The sequence below is a fragment of the Peromyscus californicus genome, unplaced genomic scaffold (genome assembly GCF_007827085.1).
Source record: "Peromyscus californicus insignis strain IS unplaced genomic scaffold, ASM782708v3 Scaffold_11__1_contigs__length_118956290, whole genome shotgun sequence".
NCBI classification, from domain to species: domain Eukaryota; kingdom Metazoa; phylum Chordata; class Mammalia; order Rodentia; family Cricetidae; genus Peromyscus; species Peromyscus californicus.
Genome location: NW_026294402.1, coordinates 103440296 through 103464759, shown reverse-complemented (window position 1 = coordinate 103464759; position 24464 = coordinate 103440296). Strand labels below are relative to the sequence as shown.

The 24464-nt window shown below is 41.9% G+C and overlaps 1 protein-coding gene across 6 annotated transcripts in view; it reads left to right on the top strand.

Annotated features, from left to right (window-relative positions):
- The window catches only part of Arih2 (ariadne RBR E3 ubiquitin protein ligase 2), a 51469-nt gene that overhangs the window by 14779 nt on the left and 12226 nt on the right, over positions 1–24464 (top strand). For 4 of the 6 annotated variants that reach the window (XM_052721262.1, XM_052721255.1, XM_052721275.1 and 1 more), the window contains exons 4-7: positions 18763–18830; positions 21769–21832; positions 22551–22701; positions 24015–24136. In XM_052721262.1, the coding sequence (XP_052577222.1) occupies positions 18763–18830; positions 21769–21832; positions 22551–22701; positions 24015–24136 (405 nt within the window). Of the gene's footprint in view, positions 1–9106; positions 9153–18762; positions 18831–21768; positions 21833–22550; positions 22702–24014; positions 24137–24464 lie in introns of all 6 variants that reach the window. The other 2 variants (XM_052721292.1, XM_052721284.1) reach the window with 1 other exon arrangement.

Genomic DNA, 24464 nt, shown 5'->3' with positions numbered 1-24464 from the left:
TAGAAACTGGAAACTGTGTGAAGAAGGACAACATCCCGTGTTCCGATCCTGAACTTGTTTATATACAAAATTTTACTTTTAGGGAATTAACTACAGTATTAAAGAATACTATTCATGATTCCATTAACAAATAACAGTTTTCTTCTTTACTTGTCATCTCTCAGCTCCTGTTCCATATATATTACTTTGCTGCAATTCATTTATTCAGCCGAATACCTGCAGTGTGCGGGGCACTGGAAAAATAGCCCTGAACAAATAGATAAAAATTCCTTGTGGACGTTACATTCTAGAAATCGTATACACACACATGCATTATATGTAAAGGTGTGCTCTGCTTTCTTAGCACACATATTTCAAATGTTTCCATGCTTTTAACTTAGTCCTTACAGTTACTCTAAATGCCTGTATAGTATACTGTCTTGTTCTTGAACCATAATTTGCTTCAGATATCCTCCACCAGACATTTGGGTGAGTACTTGGTCTATTACTGTTTTTAAGAGACTGGTTGTATTGCTGTGAGCATCTTCATGGATGTAGTCTTAAGTCTCTTAGGCTTTGTCCATAGCCTGGATGAGTGGTCATATGATTGTGTTCTTTTCTGCCATTTACTATAATATGACCCCACTCAAGTCCCTCAAAATTGCTAAGCTTTAGTTTGTAATAGCTCCTCCACACCATTAAATGTGATTGGCACATAAGTATTTAATAAACATTGCTTTGTCATCAGTGGGGGGGTGGGACTGGACCAATGAAAATGTTTGCATGGTGGCTGTGGTTCCATAAAAATGTATTCTCACAGCATTTCTGAGGCAGAGCCAGTAGGATCTCCATGAGTTCAAGGCCAATCTGGTCTCCTTAGTGAGCTCCAGGACAGCCAGGGCTACACGAGAAACCCTGTCTTGAGAAAACAAAAAATTGCTGGGCGGCGGTGGCCTATGCCTTTAATCTCCACACTCAGCAGGCAGAGTCAGGCGGATCACTATGAGTTTGAGGACAGCCTGGTCTACAGAATGAGATCCAGGACAGGTACCAAACTACACAGAAAAACCATGTCTCGAAAAACCAAAAAAAGAAAAAAAAAAATTAAAACGTTCTCAGGATTGTGCATGTTGGGGTCCTGTGGTGGGATTACACTGAGATTTCCTGGCAGCATTTGCAGATTGGTGCATCTGATTGTGCAGATGCTGTTGGATTGTCCACTTGTAAAACTAGAACGCCTTGTGCCGCCTTCTGGGGCCCACTAAAACAAAATAAAAACAATTGAGTTTTTTTGGGCAGGAGCCAGGAGAGGACAGAGGACAAGGTACCTGTTCCTCGGGGCTTTGATTGACTGTTGTGCTGTTTGTTTGGTCCCCTGCTTCTGTTGACACCACCTGACAAAGTGCTGAGTTCATGTGGGGATCCTTGTTACCAAGACAGACTTGATTTTCTTCTGACGTATGTTCCCGATTGGTTGCTTGTATTCTACTTTATCTATTAGTCTAAGAAAAACTTGAGAGATTTGAGTTGTCCATCCAAAAAGAGGAAGAAATAGGAAAGATTGAACAAAGTACAGATTAAAAAAGCAGGACGCTTCTCCTATTCCTTCTGAACTGCTGTCTTCTGAGCATTACTACTTAAACTGCACAAAGACATGAGATCTGTCTCTTTTCTTTGAAGTATTACAAATCTTTATAAACACACATCTTTACAGTGATAACCCCATGTTCTAACCTTAGTGGAGAAGTACAAATGGGATAAGAATGTGTGTGGAAATAGAACAGAGCTAGCTGTGCGCAAAATGTCTCTATCTGGGAGAGTTGACTGGCAAACAACTTCTTTACTCTTTTCTTCCCCTCTCCCTTCTTTTTAAAACAATTCATTATTTAATGTGCATGGGAGTGGGGGGTGCAACACGGTGCTCATGGAAGTCAGTGGACAACTTTCAGGACAGGTCTCATTTTGAACTCACATCATCAGACTTGGCAGCAGGGGCCTTTACCAATGGAACTATCATATCAGCCGCCTCCCCACCACCCACACTTCTCATTTATTTACTTATTTGTTTGTTTGTTTATGTATTTTGGTTTCTCGAGACAAGGTTTCTCTGTGTAGTTTGGGTGCCTATCCTGGATCTCGCTCTGTAGACCAGGCTGGCCTCAAATTCACAGAGATCCGCCTGCCCCTGCCTGAGTGCTAGGATTAGCTCTGGGTGGCTTAGAACTTACTATGTAGCTCAGGCCAATCTTGAATTCATGACAGTCTTCCCACCTTGATCTCCTAAGTGCTAGTTAGTATTATATGCATGAGCTACCACATCTGACTTTGAGTGCATGCATGAAGGGTAGAGGTTAATACTGGGTGTCTTTCCACTGTTTTTTGCTTTTTCTTAAGACAGCATCTCACTAGGTCTCTGTCCTAGTTAGGGTTTCTGCTGCTGTAATGTAACACCATGACCAAAATGCAAGTTGGGGAGGAAATTTGGCTTGTAGTCCGTCATTGAAGGAAGTCAGGACAGGAACCTGAAGGCAGGGGCTGATGCAGAGGCCATGAAGAGGTGCTGCTTACTGGCTTGCTCCACCTGCTTTCTAGTAGAACCTAGGACCTTCACAGGGATGGAACCACCCACAATGGGCTGGGCCCTTCCCCATCGATCACTAATTAAGAAAATGACCTATAGCTCTATCTTATGGAGGCATTTTCTTAATTGATGTTCCCTCCTTTTAGATAACTATCCAGCATAGTTTCACTGTGTAGCCCTGGCTGACCTAGAATTCACTGAATAGATCATGGCCTAAAACTCAGAGATCTGCCTCCTAAGTACTGGGATTAAAGGCCTGCACCACCACCACAGGGCATAAAATCCAGTTTTTCTTTACATGTCAATGCCTAATAAAAATGCCTTTAATCCCAGGACTCCTGAGGCAGAAGCAGGTGGATTTCTGAGTTCCAGGATAGCCAAAGTTGCATAGTGAGACTCTCCCTTAAAAATAAATAAATATATAAATAGCTTGGCTGTATTATAGTCTTTAAGTATAAGTATTGCTTATTGATGATACCTATGACTAAGGTTAATAAATACACAAACTGAAAAATTAAGCTGGGTGTGTGGTACATGCCTTTAATCCCAGTACTTGGGAGGCAGAGGCAAGCGGATCTCTGTGAGTTTGAAGCCAGCGAGGTCTACAAAATGATTTCCGGACCTCAGTGACTATGTAGAGATACCCTATCCAAAAAAAAAAAAAAAAGAACAACGAAGTGAAAACACCCAGTGCTGGAAGCTGTACTTTTGTATGTTCTTATTTGTAAACAGAATATACTTGTCAAAAGGTTTGTTTTTGCATAAATCCAGGTGATAGGTAGAGATGATATAACAGACCATGGTTTCCAGCTTATGGTACATATCAGAATTAGTTTTGGCAGTAGGAACTTGAAACTAAAGTCATAATTGAATAGAATCTTCAGGAGTGAGGTCCAGGCCTTATTAATGTTATATTTATGTAAGATTTTTTTTAAGGTGAAATGATTCAAATTACTGGAGTAAGACAGGAGAAGTTGCATGCATTAGCTGCTGAATACGATATTGTCAGCATTCAGAATGTACAAATTTTGTAGTCAATGGGAGTTTGCTGCAGACTGCACCAATTCTTACAAGTTGGCTAGACTTCCTCTAATATTTTGTATTACTTGTGTGTGTGCTCATGACACAGGTACTGAGGTCAGAGGACACAAAATGGCTTCTTTCTTTCTACTGTGTGGGGCCTGGGGGTTAAACTCAGTTCATCAGGTTTGGTGGAAAGTGCCCTTCACCCCCTGAACCACCTTGCTGTCTCGTTTTGTGATATTTTTGATGTCTAAATGTAACTACTTATTACTTTGTCAAGATACAAATGAGTTCTTTCTTATGTTCTTTTTATAGTAACTGGAAAGATGGCAAATGATACCTGTAGTCAGTAGTTAGGAGCTAGCTAGTACTGTCCTTGCAGAGGGCCCTAATTCAGGTTCTGGCACCTCCATCGGACAGTTTACAACCACCTGTAACTCAGGTCCACCTGCACACATATGCACATACATACTCATACATACATACACACACACATACACACGTACACGCACATGCACACACCCATATACACATAATTAAAATTAAAAATCTTTTATGTGTTTTGAATTTTTTTTGTTGTTGTTTGAGATAGGGTTTTTCTGTGTAGCCTTGGCTGTCCTGGAACTTACTCTGTAGACCAGAGTGGCCTCGAACTCACAGAGATCCGCCTGCCTCTGCCTCCCGAGTGCTGGGATTAAAGGCGTGTGCCACCACCGGCCCAATAGAAACTTTTTAAGAATACTCTTTTAAGCCAAGCAGTGGTGGCCCACACCTTTAATCTCAGTACTTGGGAGACAGAGGCAGGCAGATACCTGTGAGTTTGAGGCCAGCCTGGTCTACAGGTTAATTTCCTGGACAACCAGAGCTACACACAGAGAAAACCTGTCTTGAAAAACAAAATAAGAAAAATTTTAATTTTATGTGTCTAGGTGTTTGATTTCCACGTTAAGTATGTGCACTATGTATCTGTTGTCCACGGAGGCCAGAAGAGAGCGTTGAGTTGAGTCTCCTGAGACTGGAGTTAGAGATAGTTGTGAGCCACCATATGAGTGCTTGAGAATCAAAGCTGGGTCTTCTGGAAGAACAGCTAGTGCTCTTACTGCTGATCCGTCACTCCAGCTGTCAGTAGAAACTTCTTTAAGAATAGGAGCAAGGTGGCATCCCATTAAATGAAGAACCTGGCAAACAGGATATGTGAAGTAATCTATGGACTATTACAACAGGGATGTGGGGACAGTTAGACTTCTCATGTAAAGCAGAAAAATTACACATGACCCAAAGTTTGCCATGGTGGCACACATCTGTCATTCCAGCACTTGGGAGGCCATGTTGGTTTGAATGAAAATGGCCCCCATAGGCTTATAGGTAGTGGCATTATTTGAAAGGATTAGGACAGGTGGCCTTATTGGAGGAAGTGTGTCACTGGAGGTGGTCTTTGAGGTTTCAGAAACTTAAGCCAGGCCTACTGGCTTTGTTCTTGCTGCCTGCTGATCCAGAAATAGAGCTCTCCAGTCCCGTGTCTGCCTTTTGTGCTGCCATGCTTCCCATAATAATGACAGTGGACTAAACCTCTTAACTGTAAGCCAGCCCCAATAAAATATTTGCCTTTATAAGAGTTGCTGTAGTCATGGTGTCTCTTCACAGCAATAAAAGCCAAACTAAGAAGTTGGTGGGCTGGTGAGATGGCTCAGTGGTTAACAGCACTGGCTTCTCTTCCAGAGGTCCTAGGTTCAATTTCCAGCAACCACATGGTGGCTCACAGCCATTTATAATGGGATTTGATGCCATCTTCTGGCATGCAGGTGTATATGCAGATAGAGCACCATATACGTAAAATAAATAAATCTTAAAAAAAAATTTTTAAAAGGCCGGGCAGTGGTGGTGCACACCTTTAATCCCAGCACTTAGGAGGCAGAGCCAGGCAGATCTCTGTGAGTTTGAGGCCAGCCTGGGCTACAGAGTGAGTTCCAAGACAGGCACCAAAGCTACACAGAAACTCTGTCTTGGGGGGCGGGGGGGATTGGTACCAGGAGCTGGGGAATTGTTGTGATAGGCCTGACTATGTTTTTGCCTGGGGAATATGGAATAATTTGGGACTTTGGACTAGAAAAGAAATTGGGTTTAATGGACCATACTAGTAGGAACATGGAAGACAGTGGTATTGAGGGTGATTTTAACTGGGGCTGGGCTCAAGAGGTTTCAGAGGAGAATATTAATATGTAGCCTAGAGATCATGCCTGGGATATTTGGGAGTTAAGACATCACAAAGATCAGCCACATGGCAGAGAGTTGAGTGAGGCTTGAGAGGCGAGTAAGGAAGCCCAAAGTATCATCCTTAGATTTGGCCACCATTTGAAGAAACACAGAAGAAAAAAAAAAAAAAGTAACATCTTCTGAGTCAAAAAGGGGCAGGCTCAACTGAACCTCAGGTCTGTTGGTAGTGACTGCCTAAAAAATTTTTCAGTAAACACTTGCTGAATGTCTTTTGTAGGTTTTGTTTTAGGCAGAAGGTCTTGTAGCCCAGGCTGGATTCAAACTTAAGCAGCTAAGGTAGTGTTGAATTTCGTATGCTTCTGCCTCTACTTCCCGAATGCTAGAAGTACAGGCATGTACCCTACCGTACCTGGGATTATACATGCCTGAGAATTGAACCCAGGGGGTCTAGTACACTAAGCAAGCACTCTACCAACTAAGCTACATTCTTAGCCATCTTCTGTTGTTTTAATGTTCAGATAGATGCTGAAAGAGAAGGCAATGGAAATAGTTTGACTTCTACCTTAAGACAATTTCAAGCTTTTAATTTCTTCGCCCACTTTCTTTTTTTTTTTTCTTTAGAATAGTGAGAGAAGAGGTTTAAATAGTAGTCTTTCTACTTTTGCTTCATATTTCTGGTTAATGTTTTTCAAACATTATATCTTGATCATAATCTTTCCCATATTTCTACTTCTGCAGTGGTAGATCCACTGCAAATGCTTCTGATTAACTTATGCTGTGGGAAAATTTAAGTGGCTTTTTTGACTCCAGCCTGCATGACTCCTTCCTGTTGTCCTCTCACTGATTTTTGCCTTCTTGAAACTTTCTGGGGTTGTCAGCCCTCATCTGTCTTAGTTAGGATTGCTATTCCTGTGACAAAACACTGACCCAAAAGCAAGTTGGGGAGGAAAGGGTTTATTTGACCTACACTCACATATCACTGTTCATCATCAAAGGAAGTCAGTAAAGGAATCTGGACGCAGAGCTGATGCAGAAGCCATATAGGGGTGCTACTTACTAGCGTGCTCCCACTGCTTTCTCATAAAAGTTAGGACCACCAGCCCAGGGATGGAACCACCCACGATGGGCTGGGCCCTCTCCCATCAATCACTAATTAAGAAAATGCCCGGACTCAAGGTGGCGCATGCCTTTAATCCCAGCACTTGGGAGGCAGAGCCAGGCGGATCTCTGTGAGTTCGAGGCCAGCCTGGTCTACAGCGTGAGATCCAGGACAGGCACCAATACTACACAGAGAAACCCTGTCTCGAAAAACAAAACAACCAAAAAAAAAAAAAGAAAAGAAAATGCCATACAGCGAGATCTTATGGAGGCATTTTCTTAATTACAATTTCCTCCTTTCAGATAACTCTAGTTTGTGTATCAAGTTGATATTAGACCATCCAGTGCACCGTCCATTCTTACTGTCCTCAGAGGGGCAGTATTTAGTCTCACCAGCTGGATCACTGAGTGCTGGGAAGGACCTGGAGATTTCTTGCATTCAATAGGATATAGGTTTATAGTTACTAGAGAGTTAACCACAACAGGTAGGTGGTAATAGCCTGGGAGCAGTTCTGGCCCCTTGTTGTGGGTACTTAGGTATGGCAGAAAAGGAAACATTTAAAGAGGGTAGGGGCTACGCTGCTTTAAAAGAGCATCAGTTCTGTTTCTTCCTGTTTACAAAGTTTAATGTAACAGTAAAAGATTCTGTGACTTGAGCCTAGCAAAGGGGATTGATTGCTAAGGCAGTAGAATATGTAAGCCTTTAGGCATCCTCTCTGGAGAAGAGGGCAAAGGGATGGTGTGGCTAGCTGGTTAGTATTTGGTATGCTCTACCTTAGCTTGCTGAAAGAAGCAAAACATTGGAGTCATTTTTGGATAAGATGGATTGTGGTTACAAGAGCAGACTCGAGTTTTTAGTCCTACTATGTTCGGTTCATTTTCTACAGACACCATGTACAGGTCTTTCTACTGTGGTTGCTGGACATGACCTTCATGTGCTGAAATGGCAGCTGTTGTATATGCTATTCCTCAGAAAGCTGTCAGAATTTTAGGAGGAGCTGTAGCCTACCTTGTACTAAGTTGTCAGGAATTTTTCAGTTGAATGAACCCTAAAAAATAAACTCATGGGCATTTGTTTCGAAGTAATCTGGAGGGTGGGAGCAGGGTTATAATGGAGACACAGTGGGCCTAGTCACAAATTGATGTTAGAGCAGGGTAATGAATAAATAACTTCAATGTTCACTTTTGTAAATGTTAGGAATTGTTCATAATTCTAGAAAACGCCCTCAAGGTTAGGGACATAGTTCAGTTAGTGGACTACTTAGCTGACATGCACAAATCCCTCACTTTGATCCTCAGCATCACATAAACTAGGACTGGTGATGCACACCTATAATCTCAGCACTTGGGCGCTGGAGGCAGGAGCATCAGTAGTTCAAGGTCATCATTGCTATAGAGCAAGAGGCCAGCCTGGGCTACATAAGACCCTGTCTTAAAAAAGAAAAATCTCATAGTAAAAGAATAGTAACTTTCCTATTTTCTCATATTTTGCATAAATCTTTTTGAGTGAAATCTTTGGAGGTTTGGTTTGTTTGTTTTTTGTGTTGATTTAAATGAATAGAGACCATAGTTGTTAGGAATGAATTCGCTTAGACCAGTTAGCAATCTTCAAATTTGTGTGTATTATTGGATTTTGAAAGCATGTTTACATGCGGATGCCCCAGTTAGTTACAAGTCCTCTCGATGGATTTGTAAAGAAAAGTGAATGGGAGCAGAGTTGTCAGCCTGAGAGCTGACCTTTTACCAGCTGAGAGAATGTAGGTGTGCAGTATGGGGGAACTTCAGTAGACTCGGGCTGAGCCTTGCCTGTAGTCAGTGGGACACCACTGCCACTGCCACTGCTTGTGCGGACTCGCCTTATGCTAGGCTGCTGTTCATTTCCTTTGTCTCTACCTTAACCTTGCTTCTTCTCTTACCCCTTTATTACTTTATCTCCCTCCTGTTTTTCCACTCACCTAAGACCCACGTCCATTCATCTTGATCTTTTAAATTAGTTTTCCCTTTCTACCCCAGGTCCAGAAGCTGGCTCACCTTTTCTTCATCTTGGCTGTTTAGTGACTACTTTTGTTTTGTTAACAAATGTGATTGGACCACAAAGTGGTTTAACTGGATGAGGCATGAAGACCTACTGGTGTAGCCTTAAAAGATTTCAGGCAGTTGGCAAGTAAGAATTTTAAATAAAAATTGAAACTACCACCTGTATTTTTTCAGGCCGTTGATGCTCACTGCCATCGGCTGCATCCTCCCTATGACACTGGTAAGTGTGGGAAGGGCTGGTGACAGTTATGGTGGGCTGCTGGATTGATCTTTTCTCGGGGAAAATTTTTAATTGCAACTCTTGATGCCTACTTATCTTTGAGGATAGACAGTTTGAATAGGTATAGGTAACTAGGAAAGGAAGAAGCAGCTGATCATGGTCATGGATTTTCTTGAGGTATTGTCAGGAGCAGAAATGACTCAGTGTGTGCCTTGATTCCTCCTTAAAACTAGTATGTTCTATACATTAATACTTTGAATACTGAACATATCCTATCTGAGTGCCCTCGGATGTCAGCTAATACTTCTCAACTTCAAGAATTTCCTTTAAAAATTTATTCCAAAGATACTTGGCTCTTAGGAGAGAGGTCTTGAATGTCCGTTGTGCTTTCAGTTTCCTTAAGGAGCAAGCTTTCTTTTCCTTGGTATTTTTAGTTCGTTATAGGCAAGGGATACAGATGTTTACTCAAGGAACTAAAATTTTAATAACGACTTGCTTGAAATTTTGAGGAGGTTGGGATGTGGTGGGAGCTAGGAAAGAAATTTGTGTGTTGTTTACTAACAGACTTGAGGTGGACTTGGAATTTGTGATTGAAAAATAATTTCACTAAAGCATTCTCTCTGTTAAGAACCTAGTGGTAAAAATACAGTGAATAAAATGGAAATCTAGAACAGGGCAGTAAGTCACAGAGTTTCTATGCCCAGAATCAAATTGCTATTGGACTTGCCAGAGGAAAACTAAGCTCTGAACTGAAGCTTTGCTGACAGAAGTGTTACTGTCTTAGTCCCTCTTCTATTGCTGGAAGAGACCACATGACTATGTCAACTCCTATAAAAGAAAACATTTAACTGGGGACTGGCTTACAGTTTCAGAGGTTTAGTCCAATTGTCATCAAGGTGGGAAGCATGGCGGCATTCAGACAGACATGATGCTGGCAGACTAGCTGAGAGTTCTACATCCTGATCCACAGGCCACAGGAAGAGAGACATTGGGCTTGGAATGGGCTTTTTGAGAGCACAAAGCCCACTCCCAGTAACAAACTTTCTCCATAAAAGGCCACATTTTATGGTTGGGGGGTCACCACAAATGAGTAACTGTATTAAGGCATCATAGCATTAGGAAGGTTGAGAACCACTGCTCTAGAACATTTTACTAGCCATGTTTGGAACCACTTGCTGGTAATAGCAACTGAAGTATTTGTATAGATGTCATTACATCTCAGTCAGGAAATCTTAACGTTATATACCTAAATACTAAATATTGTGGTCTCTGCTCTTTATTCCTTAACCTTGTTTGTGAAGCAGGAATAAAATTGAGTGGCATGTTTACCAGTTCTTTAAAATCAGAATGGAAAACTTGACTTTCCTGTTGCTGGACATAATTGAGCCTGTGTTAAGGAGCTATCCTTTCAATTTCCTTTACAGACACAGAGTATAAAGGATGATAGATGTTTGCCTGTTTCCTTGCTGAAGTACTGATGCTCAGAAACAATCCTTTTTGACATGTGTAGCTAAATGTTTTCTGAAATAAAGATCTGGAGATGCTGTATTGGATTGAGGCTATAGGTAATGTAGAGTATTGTGTATGGTAGGTAATGTAGAGTATTGTGTATGGTAAATGACAACACAAGTGAGCTTACTTCCTTCACACTGGCTGGAAAGGTCCCTATCAACATCTGATCCATCTTGTTATAGTATTGAGGGTCAGCGAAAAAGGGAAGAAAGGCAGGAAAGATGGACTGTACCTGATTTCCGCTCTAACCCCATCTTTGATCCTATAAAAGGTTCTTTAAGTCACCCATAAAATTGAGGGTATGTCCACCCTTTTTACATTTTTTTTCATTTGTGGTATGTTCATGAATGCATGCATGTTCGAAGTGTGTATGGACAGACATGGGTGTGTGTGTGCACATTCCTGTGGAGACAAGAGGTCCAGTTATTCTTCCCAATGACTCTACACCTTATATAGGGAGTTAGGGTCTTTGAACCCAGAGTTTGATAGTCAGTGTGCCCTAAGGATACCATCTGCATCTGTGGGCGTCTTGAGCATGCTGGGAGTACAGGTAGGCTACGAAGCCTGCTCTGTGCTTAAAAGGGCGCCGAGGATCCAAGCTCTGGTCTTCATACTTGTTTGGCAAGCACTTATTCCACTGAACTCTCTTGCCTACTATAGTGATATATTGTGTACCCTAATAAACTTGCCTAGGGATCAGAGGACAGAGCCAGCCACTAGATTAGACATAGAGGCCCGACAGTGGTGGCACACACCTTTAATCCTATCACTCGGGAAACAGAGATCCATCTGGACCTCTGTGAGTTCAAGGCCACACCGTGCTAGATGAGAGAAACAGAGCCAGGCAGTGGTGACACATTCCTTTAATCCCAGGAAGTAATATGGCAGGACACAGAAAGGTATATAAGGCGTGAAGAAACAGGAACTCACTCTCTTGAGTCTGAGGATTTTGTAGAGGTAAGAACTAGTGGCTGAACCAGGCAGTGGTGGTGAATGCCTTTAATCCCAGCACGCGGGAGGCAGAGGCAGGCAGATCTCTGTGAGTTCAAGGTCAGCCTGGGCTACAGAGTGAGTTCCAGGAAAGGCGCCAAAGCTACACAGAGAAACCCTGTCTCGAAAAACCAAAAAAAAAAAAAAAAAAGAAAGAAAGAAAGAAAGAAAAACTGGATTGTATGCCCTGTGGTGGCAAATAACTGGACTTTCTGGTGCAGCACTTGGAAGGCAGAGGCTGGTGGATCTCTGTGAGAGGCAAACATGTCTACATAGTGAGTTCCAGGATAGTCAGGGCTACGTTGTGAGACCCTGTTTTAAAAAAAAAAGAGAGAGAGAGAAGTAAAAGCAGATAACTGACTTCACAAATTATCTTCTGACCTCCACATGTGTGCCAGTTTCCCAAGGGAACTCGAGTTAGAGACAGTTGTGAACCCACTGTGTGGTGCTGTAAATTAAACTTGGGTCCCCTGCTCTTACCCACTGAACCATGTTTCCAGTCCCGGTGGCGGTGGTGGTTGTGGTGGTGGTCATGGTGGTTGTGGTCGTCGTCGTGGTCGTGGTCGTCGATTATGCTTGTCCAGGCCAATGCTCTCCTCCTTGCTATGGTGTCCTGGCTGTCTTGGAACTCAATATGTAGACCAGGTTGGTCACAAACTCAGAGGTCTAACTGTCTCTGCCTGTCCAGTGCAGGAATTGAAGGCATGCACCATCATGCCCAGCCAAACTTTTAGAAAAATAAAAATCAGTGCTTTAAACCAAATTCTGAGAGAGAGTTTGAATTTTGAGGATGCAGTATCAGGTGCCTGTAATACATACCAGTATCTAGAAGGTTGATGGAGAAGCTCCATGAGTTCAAAGCAGCTTTAGAGTAGACACTAAGACTTTGTCTCCAAATAACCAAAACTAGGCCAAGAGTGGTGGCATATACCTTTAATACCAGAGGATCTGGATTCAAGGCCAGTCTGGTCTACATAGACCCTGTCTCAGAAAACCAGACAAATATGTAAATTGATAAAGTACATAAATGTGTTTTTCTTATTAAAGTATAGAAATGCAAGTTTCTTTTTGAATGCCATGGAAAAGTAAAATGTGTTTGTAATGGTAATTCTCCTTAGCTGTTACTGAGTGGGCCAGGACCACATTTATTGATCCTGGGGGTGATATATGCTATAATTCTTTGGAATAGTGGATACTCTAGCAAAAATTAAAAAGAATGAACATAGAAGTGCATGACAAAGGCAAAGGAGACTTGTATACCGTAGGAACATTTAGATGGAGCCGAATGTAAAAGCAGCCCACTCTGCTTTGATGAGGCTTTCTTTTTCTTTGGTCTACTGTGTGAATGCTGACATTGTCCTCTTAAACAGCAAGCTTGTTTTAGTGGTGGAACAGTTTTATTTAGCCCTGTCTGCATGGGACGATAACCACAGTCTTTGGAGGAAGTCCTAATCCTTCCTTGTCTCTGTCCTTGTCTCTGACAACTTCTTTGAAATGCATGTTGCTGTCTTATCACCTGCAGCTCGAACATTAGCAGTTCCACATCATCATCACTGTAGCCACCCAAGTATCCAGTAAGGCACAGTAGATTTCTGCTGTCTACTCAGTGTAACTAGCCATGATCCTGTTCATTTTTCTTATCTTCCCTCATAGGCTCAGTACCATACTTTAAAAGTAAGTAGTCATGGGCCTGGAGAGATGGCTCAGGGGTTAAGAGCACTGGCTGCTTTTCCAGAGGTCCTGAGTTCAATTCCCAGCAACCACATGGCGGCTCATGACCATCTTATAATAGGATCTGATGCCCTCTTCTGGCCTGCAGGTATACATGCAGAGCACTCATACATAAAATATAATTTTTTTTTAAAAGTAAGTAGTCACAGCCAGGTATTAAATTATTAAACATTGGTCAATGGAGGTGGCTCACACCCTTAATCCCAGCACTCGGGAGGCAGAGGCAAACTCAGAGATCTCTGAGTTTGAGGCCAGCCTGGTCTACAGAGTGAGTTCTGGGACAGCCAAGGCTACACAGAGAAACCCTGTTTCCAAAAAAAAAAAAAAATTATTAAGCAGCTAGATATGGTTCTGTGGGCTGTTGTGTGGGAATGTTTAATATCATGTTCTGAGGTAGCTGCCTGCTGACCAGGTCCTCTTTTCCTGGATAGGGATTAACAGTAGCAGTAGTTTCTAGTTCCACAGTTGCCATTAAGGTCCGTCTTCAAATGTTCATTTGAAAAATTTGAAACATGTGGGTATGTCTTATTCTTTCCCTGAACGTCTCTCTCTGTTTTATTTATTATTGTGTGTGAATATGTATGAGTGCACCCGTGAGATTTGAGGACAACTTACAAGAGTCAGTTCTTTCTACCGTGGTTCCCATGGATCGACTTCAGTTCCTGAAGCTTGCGCAGTGACCAGTCACTTTAAAAAACATGTCGGGGCCCAATCAGTTTTTTTGTTTCCTCGTTTTTTTTTTCCAGACAGGGTTTCTCCATCACTCCGAAAGTTCCTTGTGTCTGCAGTCAGTCCCCACATATAGCCCCAAGCAGCTACTGTTTTTCTCTGCAGTGTTTGCCTCTTTTAGAAATTTCATGTAAATCAAATCACATATGTAGTCTTTTGTTACCTGATTCTATCATTGTGGTGTTTTTAAGGTTCGTCTTTTTTATATGCCATTAATGGGTTCCCTTTATTGCTAAATAATGATTTTCATAGTGTAGATAACACGTTTTGCTTATGTGTCCATTTATTATTATTTTATAGGCATTTAGGCTGTTTCTGACTTTTGGCTTTTATAAACTGTTGCTATAATCATCCATGCACTAGATTTAATGTGGACATTGCTTTCACTTCTCTTGATAGAGATATTTAGGGTCAGGATTGCTGGGTCACATGGTAAGTGTATGTTTAACTTTTTATGAAATGGCCAAACTCTTGATGGCACACTCCTTTAACCTCAGCACTTGAGAGGCAGAGGCCGGTGGATCTCTGGGTTTTGAGGCCCGCCTGGTCTACAGAGTTAGTTCCAGTACAGCCAGGACTACACAGAGAAACTCTGTCTTGAAAAACAAATTAAATGTGTGGTTTCTCATTTTCTTTCCTTTCATGCTCTCACTATGTAGCCCTGGCTGTTCTAGAACTTGCTATGTAGAATGTCTGGCACTCACAAGAGATCCACCATCATTTGCCCCCAAAGTGCTGGGATGAAAGGTGTGTGCCAGCATACCTGGCAAGAGCACCTCTTCAGCCAAAAAGAGAGTGAATATGTACTAGAAGATCTTGGGAGTTGTACAAGTATTGACTTTTTTTTTTTTTTTTTTTTTCTCGAGACAGGGTTTCTCTGTGTAGCTTTGCGCCTTTCCTGGAACTCACTTGGTAGCCCAGGCTGGCCTCGAACTCACAGAGATCCGCCTGGCTCTACCTCCCGAGTGCTGGGATTAAAGGCATGCGCCACCACCGCCCGGCTATTTTTTTATTTTTAGTGTTTTGTTTTTTTTTTATGTGTGTGCATGTTCTGCCTGTGTGTATGTATATGCACCATATGTGTGTCTGGTTCCCCTAAGAGGTCAGAAGAGGGTGTCAAATCCTCTGGAACTGGAATTATAAGTGGTTGTAAGCCACCATTTATTTGGGTGACAGGAATGGAACCAAGGTCCTCTACGAGAACAAGTGCTGTTAACAGTTGAGTTGTCTCTCCAGCCCCCAGGGGAATTGACTCCCCCCCCCCCCAGACAGGGTTTCTCTGTGTAGTTTTGATACCTGTCCTAGATCTTGCTTTGTAGACCAGGATGGCTCTGCCTCCCAAGTGCTGGGACTAAAGGTATGCGCTACCACCGCCTGGCAGGGAATTGACTTTTAGAGGGTTTGGAGTAAATTGCAGCCCTCTTGGAGTACTAAAAAGCGGTGGTATGGATACTAATTGATTCATGAGAAAATTCACCTGTTTGAACCAAGGCTGCTTTTCATCGTTGATGTGCCATAAATTCCTCAACAAGGTTTGTTGCTGGTCAGGAAGTGAAGCTGCCTCAATGAAGGCACCCTTTCCTCTGGGAAAACTGATGTGTGGAGGGAGGGGTTGAAGGAATGAAATCAGTTCATCTTATGACCTTACTCTGTGTGGAGACTGCCGCCGCCCTCACATGCCGCCACCCCAACCCCACCCCCCACCCCCCAACTGCCTTTAAAATAGATTCTCACAGAGTACTGCCACTGCTTGTCCTCTTCCTTCCCTGTAGTGTTTCGACCCCTGGCTTCCTATATATCAGAGGTTCTGAACCTGTGGGTAGTGACCACTTAGGATTTCAGTCAACCCTTTCACAGGAAAACACAGATACTTACGTTAGGATTCATAACAGTAGCAAAAATATAGTTATGAAGTAGCAGCGAAATAATTTTATGGTTGGGGATCACCACAACACGAGGAGCTGTAGTAAAGAGCCCGCAGCATTAGGAAGTGTGAAAACCACTGATCTAGAACCTCTAAGGGATAAAAAAAAAAATGTGTGACATACCATGGTGGCACATATCTTAAATGTCAGTAATTGGAAGGCAGAGACAGATGGATCTCTGCTTTCTATACATAGAAGATTTTAGGTCAAGCAAGGCTAAATAATGAGACCTTATCTAAAAATGAAATAAAATTTGTACCTAACAGCGGTATTTATGCAGCTGCTAAAATTTAAAATAACTAGTGTAGTATATCACTTCATTGTTTGGTAATAGTCTATTGAGATGAATTATAGCAATAGTTAAAAGACATTACTATCCGTGATTTAAGAATCTTGGCCTAAAGTCTCCACGGGCCTCAGTAAGAAAATAATAACAATGTGCATAGGTTTCCTTTTCATGGAAGGGGTAGTGAGAACCCCTACTCCAAGTGAAGTCAGCTATCTTGCATCCTTGGTTTTCTCCAAATGTGTTTGGCCTAAGGGACAAGAAGGCACTCACTAATTGAACGGCCTCGAATAATGATACTGTTCTAGGATATGCCTTATTTAGTCTCAGGGGTGACTTGAGCTCCAAAGCTGGGGAATCATATGTTGGTGACTGTCTTCCCTACTGAAGTTCTTTGTGAACCAGGTAGGACTATCTTACAGGTAGCTGCTGCACTCAGCCCTGGATCAAAGTTAGTCTGTATCCTGAGGTATCTACTGGCCTTTCATGTTTTCAGTATCACCCTCATGCTATCCTATGCTTCTTCCAGGAAGTCTGATCTAGGCCTCCAAACACATCCCAATCTTTTGGCTCACACCCTAGTCTTGACACTTAAGATGTTTTGCAACTAGTTTACTTTCCACTTAATACGGTATTCTGTCTCCTAACAAGCAAACACTATATTCCGACTTGCCTCTTTAACCTAATAGTGAAATGTAAACTTCTGGGGCAGGCAGTATATATAGCTCTGTTGGTTGAGTGCTTGCCTATCATATACAAAGCCATGAGCATAAACTGGACATGGTGTTGCACATCTATAATCCCAGAACTGAGGAAGTCATCTTAGGATGTGTGAGACACTCTCAAAAAAAGAGTAAAACCTTTTCTGTTTCAATAACTATAGTACTCTTTCCACTAACTACATTGTTGTCCATTGCATGGATCTGTTATGTATTATTTATCAGGCTCATTTTCCTCGGACATATAAGTTTTTTGTTTTTGTTTTTGTGGTTTTTCAAGACAAGGTTTCTCCTTGTAGTTTTGGTGCCTGTCCTGGATCTTGCTCTGTAGACCAGGCTGGCCTCGAACTCACAGAGATCCTCCTGGCTCTGCCTCCTGAGTGCTAGGATTAAAGGTGTGTGCCACCGCCGCCCGGCTAAGTTATTTTTGTATATCTTTTACAAATAACGTAATAGTGCATGTGTCCTCTCTTAATGCCTTGGGAGGAAGGATTTACAGTAGAATTGGTAACTTTTGTCACCTTTTATGTAGAGGCCAGAAAACGTAGAAGCCAGAATGACTGTCTACAAACTTTTAAAATGTTTTGCAACTGGGGCTTGTTGGATTTTGTGAATCCAGAGATTTAAAAATTACTTTTAGGGGGCTGGAGAGATGGCTCAGAGGCACTGACTGCTTTTTCAGAGGTCCTGAGTTCAATTCCCAGCAACCACATGGTGACTCACAACCATCTGTAATGAGATCTGGTGCCCTCTTCTGGCCTGCAGTCATACATGCTGTGTACATAATAAATAAATAAATCTTTAAAAAGATAAAATAAAAATAAAAATGACTTTTAAGTTGGGTGTGATTGTTCATGCCTTTAGTCCCAGAATTTAAGAGACAGAGGCAGGTGATCTCGGAGTTTGAGGCCAGCCTGGTCTACAGAGCAAGTTCCAGGGCAGCCAAGTCTAGCTACACAGAGAAGCCGTGTCTTGAAAAACCAAAACAACAACCATAACAAAACTGTTTTTTAAAATGTTATTTATTTGAGACAGGGTCTCACTGTGTAGCTAGCCTGGTACTTTCTGTATATTAGACATCTGCCTGCCTCTGCCTCTCAAGTGCTGGGATTAAAGGCATGCGTCACTGCACCTAGCTCAGATAACATGTGGTTTTTTGTTTTGTTTTGTTTGTTTGAGGCAGGGTTTCTCTGTGTAGCTTTGGAGCCTGTCCTGGATCTCACACTTTGTAGACCAGGCTGGCCTTGAACTCAGAGATCCGTCTGCCTCTGCCTCCCGAATGCTGAGATTAAAGGTATGCGCCACCGCTGCCTGGCAGATACTACATTTTTTTTTATTATTATTAAGAAATTTTTCTATTCATTTTACATACCAACCACAGATTCCCCTCTCCTTCCTCCTCCCATCCCCCAGCCTTCCCTCTGCAACCCCCCCCCCATTCCCACCTCTTCCTTAATTACTATATAAAGGATGGTTTTGGTTCAGTATCCAGTGAGAGTTTCTAATTTTTTTTTTGTAGGAAACATTAATGAAAACAAAGACCAAGAACAAGGGATGTATAAAATAACTAATATAAGAAATTTAACTTAAGACAAAGCTTGCAACTAAGAGAAAGAATATGGACCTAGCGTAGTGGTGGATGTATACAGTCTCAAACTATAGTGCACTATGCGAAACTACAGTTAAAATTCGTTATTTTTTGTTGTTGTTTCTTACAGGTATCTCATTCAGTTGCAAAACTTATATTAGTTAATTTCCACTGGCAAGTCTCAGAGATTCTGGACAGGTAAGATGTTCAGGAGAAAGAAGATAAAGTTGCCTGTTGAATCCTTCTTTGCCCACCTGCTGTGATTTTGTTGACATTTTGGAATATGTGTGTGTGTGTGTGTGTGTGTGTGTGTGTGTGTGTGTATTATATTTCTAAAACTCTTGTATGTTACTTTTCTATTGCTGTGATGAAACACCATAACTGAAAGCAACTTGGAGAGAAAAGGTTTTATTTAGCTACATATCCTGAATCACAGTCCATTGAGGAAAGCCATGGCAAATATTCATACCTGACAGGAACCTGAAGGCAAGAACTAATGCAGAGGCCACGATGAAGGGGTGTTATTTTCCGGCTTGCTCAGCTTGCTTTCTTGTAGCACCTAGAACCACCAGCTCAGGGGTGGCAACATATACACTGGGCTGGGCCCTCACTGTCACTAATTAAGAAAATGCCCTACAGGCTTGCCTACAGCCTGATCTTTTGTTTTTGTTTTTAGACAACTATTACATAGCTCTGTCTTGGAACTCAATATGTAGACCAGGCTGGCCTTGAATCCAAAGAATCCACCTGTCTCTGCCTCTGAATGCTCAGATCAAGTGTATACTACCATGCCAGGCCTGCAGCCTGATCTTATGGAAGCATTTTCTCAGTTGAGGTTCCCTCCTCTCTGACTCTAGCTTGTGTTAAATTGACATAAAAACTAGTCAGCATGTACCATGGACAGGTAAGATGTTCAGTGAAAAGATGAAATTGCTTCTCTCCAGTGACTCTAGCTTGTGTCAGGTTGATTAAAAACTAGCTAGCATAGATCCTGGCCAGATAAGATATTGAGTAAGATGTTAAGATGTTCAATTTCATCTCAGTGAAAGGGAGACGAAGTTGTTCATAGCCTCCTTCAATGTCTGCCAACCCATTGTGATTGGGTGGATAGACATTTTGGAGTATATTCTTTGTCTCTCTCTCTCTAACACACGCACACGCATACTATTACTTCTAAAACACTTGATCATATTGAATATCCTTTTCTTGGAGCATACATGCTCTTCTATTTCAGCTTTAACGCTAGCGTATTTTGCTACTATACAGGTGTTTCATATTTTTTTTTTAAATCTTTTTTTTTTTTTTTTGAGCAGATTTAGTTCAAATCATCTATCTGTAATGGACCAATTTTTTCTCCCCAAAAACCTTGAAAAATGGCTGCGTGTGATGGTACATGCCTTTAACTTTTTTTTTCTTTTAAGATTTATTTATTTCATGTATATGGTGCTCTATCTGCTTATGCACCTGCAGGCCAGAAGAGGGGGAATCAGATCCCATTAGAGATGGTTGTGAGCCACCATGTGGGTGCTGGGAATTGAACTCAGGACCTCTGGAAGAGCTGCCAGTGCCCTTAACCACTGGGCCATCTCTCCAGCTGCCTTTTACTCTGAACATGCTAGGAAAGTGCTTTCCCACTGAGCTGTATTCCCAGCCCTGTTTTACTCTTTATTTTGAAATAGGATTTTGCTAAGTCCTCTAGGTGCCCTAAGCTGCTCTGTAGCCCAGGCTGGCCTTTAACTTGTAATCTGACTGCCCCTGTGTCTGAAGTACCTGGGAATACAGATCACTGCCACTAGGCCCAACCGGAGTGGATAGTTATTTGGGGATGTGGTGCTACTGCATGAACTATAGGAAGTTTGTCAGCACCTCTGGGCTTTACCTACTATATAAGTCAGGAGCAGTAAAATCCCCAAGTCCTTGACAATCAAAAATATCTCCTAGGGGCAGGAGGAGGGAGGAGAGGGAGATCTGTGGTTGGCATGTAAAATGAATAGAAAATTTCTAAATAATAAAAAAAGAGTAAAAGAAAAAAAATCTTCTAGTTGGACATGGTAGCTCCTCTTGTCTCTAGTACTGAAATTACATATATGTGCCACCAAGGTTAATGTAGTGCAGGTCGTCAAAGCCAGTACCTTGTGTATGCTAAGCAAATACTAACTGAGCTCCATCCTCACCCCATATTTTTTATTCTTAAATTGTTTCTTTTGTTTTTAAGATTTTACATCTCTATAAACATAAAGTTATGTTGTGTGCATTATTCAGCTTTGTATTTAATATGGCTGCATTTTACGCTATCTACTTATCAGAAGACATTTATCTTTTCTCTGTCAAAAAAAAAAAACCTTTTTTGAGGGATGGAGAGGTGATTCAGTGGTTAAGAGCACTTTCAGAGGATCCAGATTCAAATCCTAGCACCACGTGGCAACTTACAACTGACTCTAGATTCAGGGACTCCAATGCCCTCCCTTGGCCTGCATAGCACTAGGCATTCATATGATGTACATACATACATGTAGGCAAAAATTCATACACATAAAATAAATATTAAAAATATTAAAAACCAAACAAGGGCCAGGCAGTGGCCATGCACGCCTTTAATCCCAGCACTTAGGAGGCAGTGCTAGTTAGATCTCTGTGAGTTCGAGGCCAGCCTGGTCTACAGCTCTGGCTGTTCTGGAACACAGAGAAACCTTGTCTCAAGAAACAAACAAAACCAACTGGACATAGTGGCACTCCCTTCACTCTCAATACTTAGAAGGCAGAGACAGATAGATCTCCATGAGTTCAAAGCCAGTCTGGTCTACATAGTGAGTTCTAGAACAGCAAAAGCTGCATAGTGAAACTCTGTCCCCAACCTTCCTGCCCCTGCCCACCCCTTCAAAAGAAAAGAACATTTCCATTGAGATAAAAGGAGACTTGGTTCAATAATGAAACAGTTAGCAGTGACCTCAAACTCACTATGTGAATACGTTGGCTTTGAGCTTGCTGGGTGTTGGCATTATAGACATGGACCGTTGTGCTGACAAGGGAAAAGGCACTTTAATGCAACCACAGCATGTGATGGTTGGTTCTGTTATTGAGAGTTAAAATGTCTCCAGCTTCTGATTCTCTGTATTTCTGCCTTTTTGTTTTCTAGGTACAGGTCTAATTCTGCTCAGCTGCTTGTTGATTCTCGAGTTCAGCCTAATCCATCAAAACACGTGAGTGTCTCCTGCTTTAGTGAGGCTTCATTGGATGGTCATGGCTCTCTGTGTTTTACAGGATTAGCACCAGCTTTGTTTTGTATTATATAGTATGCCCAAGATCCTTATTTAGCTCCTAATTGTCCCTTTTTTTCTTCTTTCTTTTTTTTTTTTGGGGGGGGGTTTTTCGAGACAGGGTTTCTCTGTGTAGCTTTGCGCCTTTCCTGGAACTCGCTTTGGAGACCAGGCTGGCCTCGAACTCACAGAGATCCTCTTGGCTCTGCCTCCCGAGTGCTGGGATTAAAGGCGTGCGCCACCACCGCCTGGCTTCTTTCTTTTTTTAATCTTATTATTTATTTAGTTTTTTACAGGGTCTTGTTATATAGACCAGGCTGCCCTTAAACTCATAGAGATCTGCCTGCCTTTGCCTCCCGAGTGCTGGGATTAAAGGCATGTGCCACCATGCGCATTACATGCATGCCTGATGGGAATGGAGATCAGCAGAGGGCATCAAATCCTCTGAAACTGGAGCTAGAGATGGGTGTGAACTGCCACGTGGGTGCTGGGACCCTAATCCAGGTCTTCTGCTAAGTATCAGAGAACCCCAGAAGCTAGTCTTGTGATTTGGGCATATTTATGTGGAAAATCCACTGCCCTTCACAAACTGCAGTGTGACTGAATTTGATGGTAAGAGTCTTTCTTCGGCTTATGTGGCTACATCTCGCTCACTCTCTAGGTCCCCACAGCCCATCCCCCTCACCACTGTGCAGTGTGTATGCAGTTTGTGCGGAAGGAAAACCTGCTCTCTCTGGCCTGCCAACATCAGTTTTGCCGAAGCTGCTGGGAGCAGCATTGCTCAGTACTTGTCAAGGACGGTGTTGGTGTAGGTGAGTCTGCACTGAACTTAAATGTGGCTCTCAAAATAAATCTTTTTTTTTTTATTTTAATTATATTTATTCATTATATCATTTGTGTGTAAATGTTTTGTCTGCATGTAGCTCTGTGTAGCATATGTGTGTTTGGTGCCTCTAGAGGTCAGAAGAGGGCATGGGATCCCCGGAACTGGTTTTACAGTTGGTGTGATCATCATCATGAGGGTTTTTGGATGGAACCTAGTTCCTCTGCAAGAGCAATAAGTACTTTTAACTGCTAAGCCATCTCTCCAGTCTTAAAATATTTCTTTCACTCTGTGTTTTTGTATACTTAAGCAAACTTTTCTTCTAAGATTGACAGGTTTTTATAGTTAGATCTGGTGGTTTCTAAATGCATCAGTCTAAATAGTAACACAGTTTTTTGTAGTCTCCAGCAAAATAAAGAAATGAAAGGTTTTACAAATATCGGTGTGAGTACAAGGTGATCTTCTCACCTTTAAGAGAACTGTCCTTTGAGCTACCATGTCTGGATTCCTCCCCTCTACTGTTTTTTGAACCACATAACCTATATCAGATTTTATTACCAACTACTTGTTTTATTACAGCTATTTGTTGTTCTGTGACTTGATAATAGTAAGACTAATTAGAGCCATGTTGGTTGTTATCTGCAGAATCTCAGTATGTTAACCTGGGCATGGTAGTACAAGCCTGTCATCCCAACATTTGGGAGGAAGAAGCAGAAGCATCAAGAGTTCAAGGGCAGCCTCAGCTACATAGCAAGTTTGGGGCTAGCTTGGACTACATGAAATACTCCCCTCCCCACCCCACCCCCCAAAAAAGAAAACATAAAAATGTCAGTATATTAGTGATAATCACATGTACATGATACAATAAAATCATTCGTCATATTAGTCACTAAGTCTATAATGATTTTTTTGTTTTTATTTGTTTCTTTTTGAGACAGGTCTCGCTGTGTAGTCCTGGCTGGCCTGGATCTCACTATGTCAATCAGGTTGGCCTCAAACTCTTTGAGATGCCTCTGCCTCTGTCTCCCCAATGCTGGGATTAAAGATGTGAGCCACTACATCCAACCCTGTGATTTTATTTAGTGGTGCTTGTGCTGATATATGGGTATTTGGGCACAATATTTTTGTTATATTACTATGAAAACATGTTAATTTCTCTCTTTGAAAAAGTTCTTGATAAATATTTTGGACAGAATTCCTATATGAAGTTAGAATGTGTTGGTTGAACCTAGTGGTTAAGTAAGTATATTGTGTTATGTCTTCTGCAGTATGGTTATCCATCACAATACCTTTGTTCAACAGGAGTCTCATGTATGGCTCAGGATTGTCCACTCCGAACACCAGAGGACTTTGTATTTCCCTTGCTTCCCAATGAAGAATTAAGAGATAAATACAGGCGCTACCTCTTTAGGGACTATGTGGAGGTATGAGCGCCCTGTTCTTTTGCCCTCTGTCTTTCTGAGCCTACCTTACACATTATAATCACAGCTGCCATTAGATTGTGGGTGGTGAATCACATAGGTCTTGGGGCTGGAGAAATGGCTCAGAAGTTTAGAATCTTTAAGAGGACCTGAGTTAGTTCTCAGCACTTATGTCCCATGTATAACTCCAGCTCCAGGGGATCTGACACCCTCTTCTACCTCTTTAAAGGCACCTGCACTCATGCACTCATGCATATACCCACCCACTCCCCACTTATAAACACATAATTTAATATAAAAATATATAATAAAGGCTTTGGGGTCAGAAAAA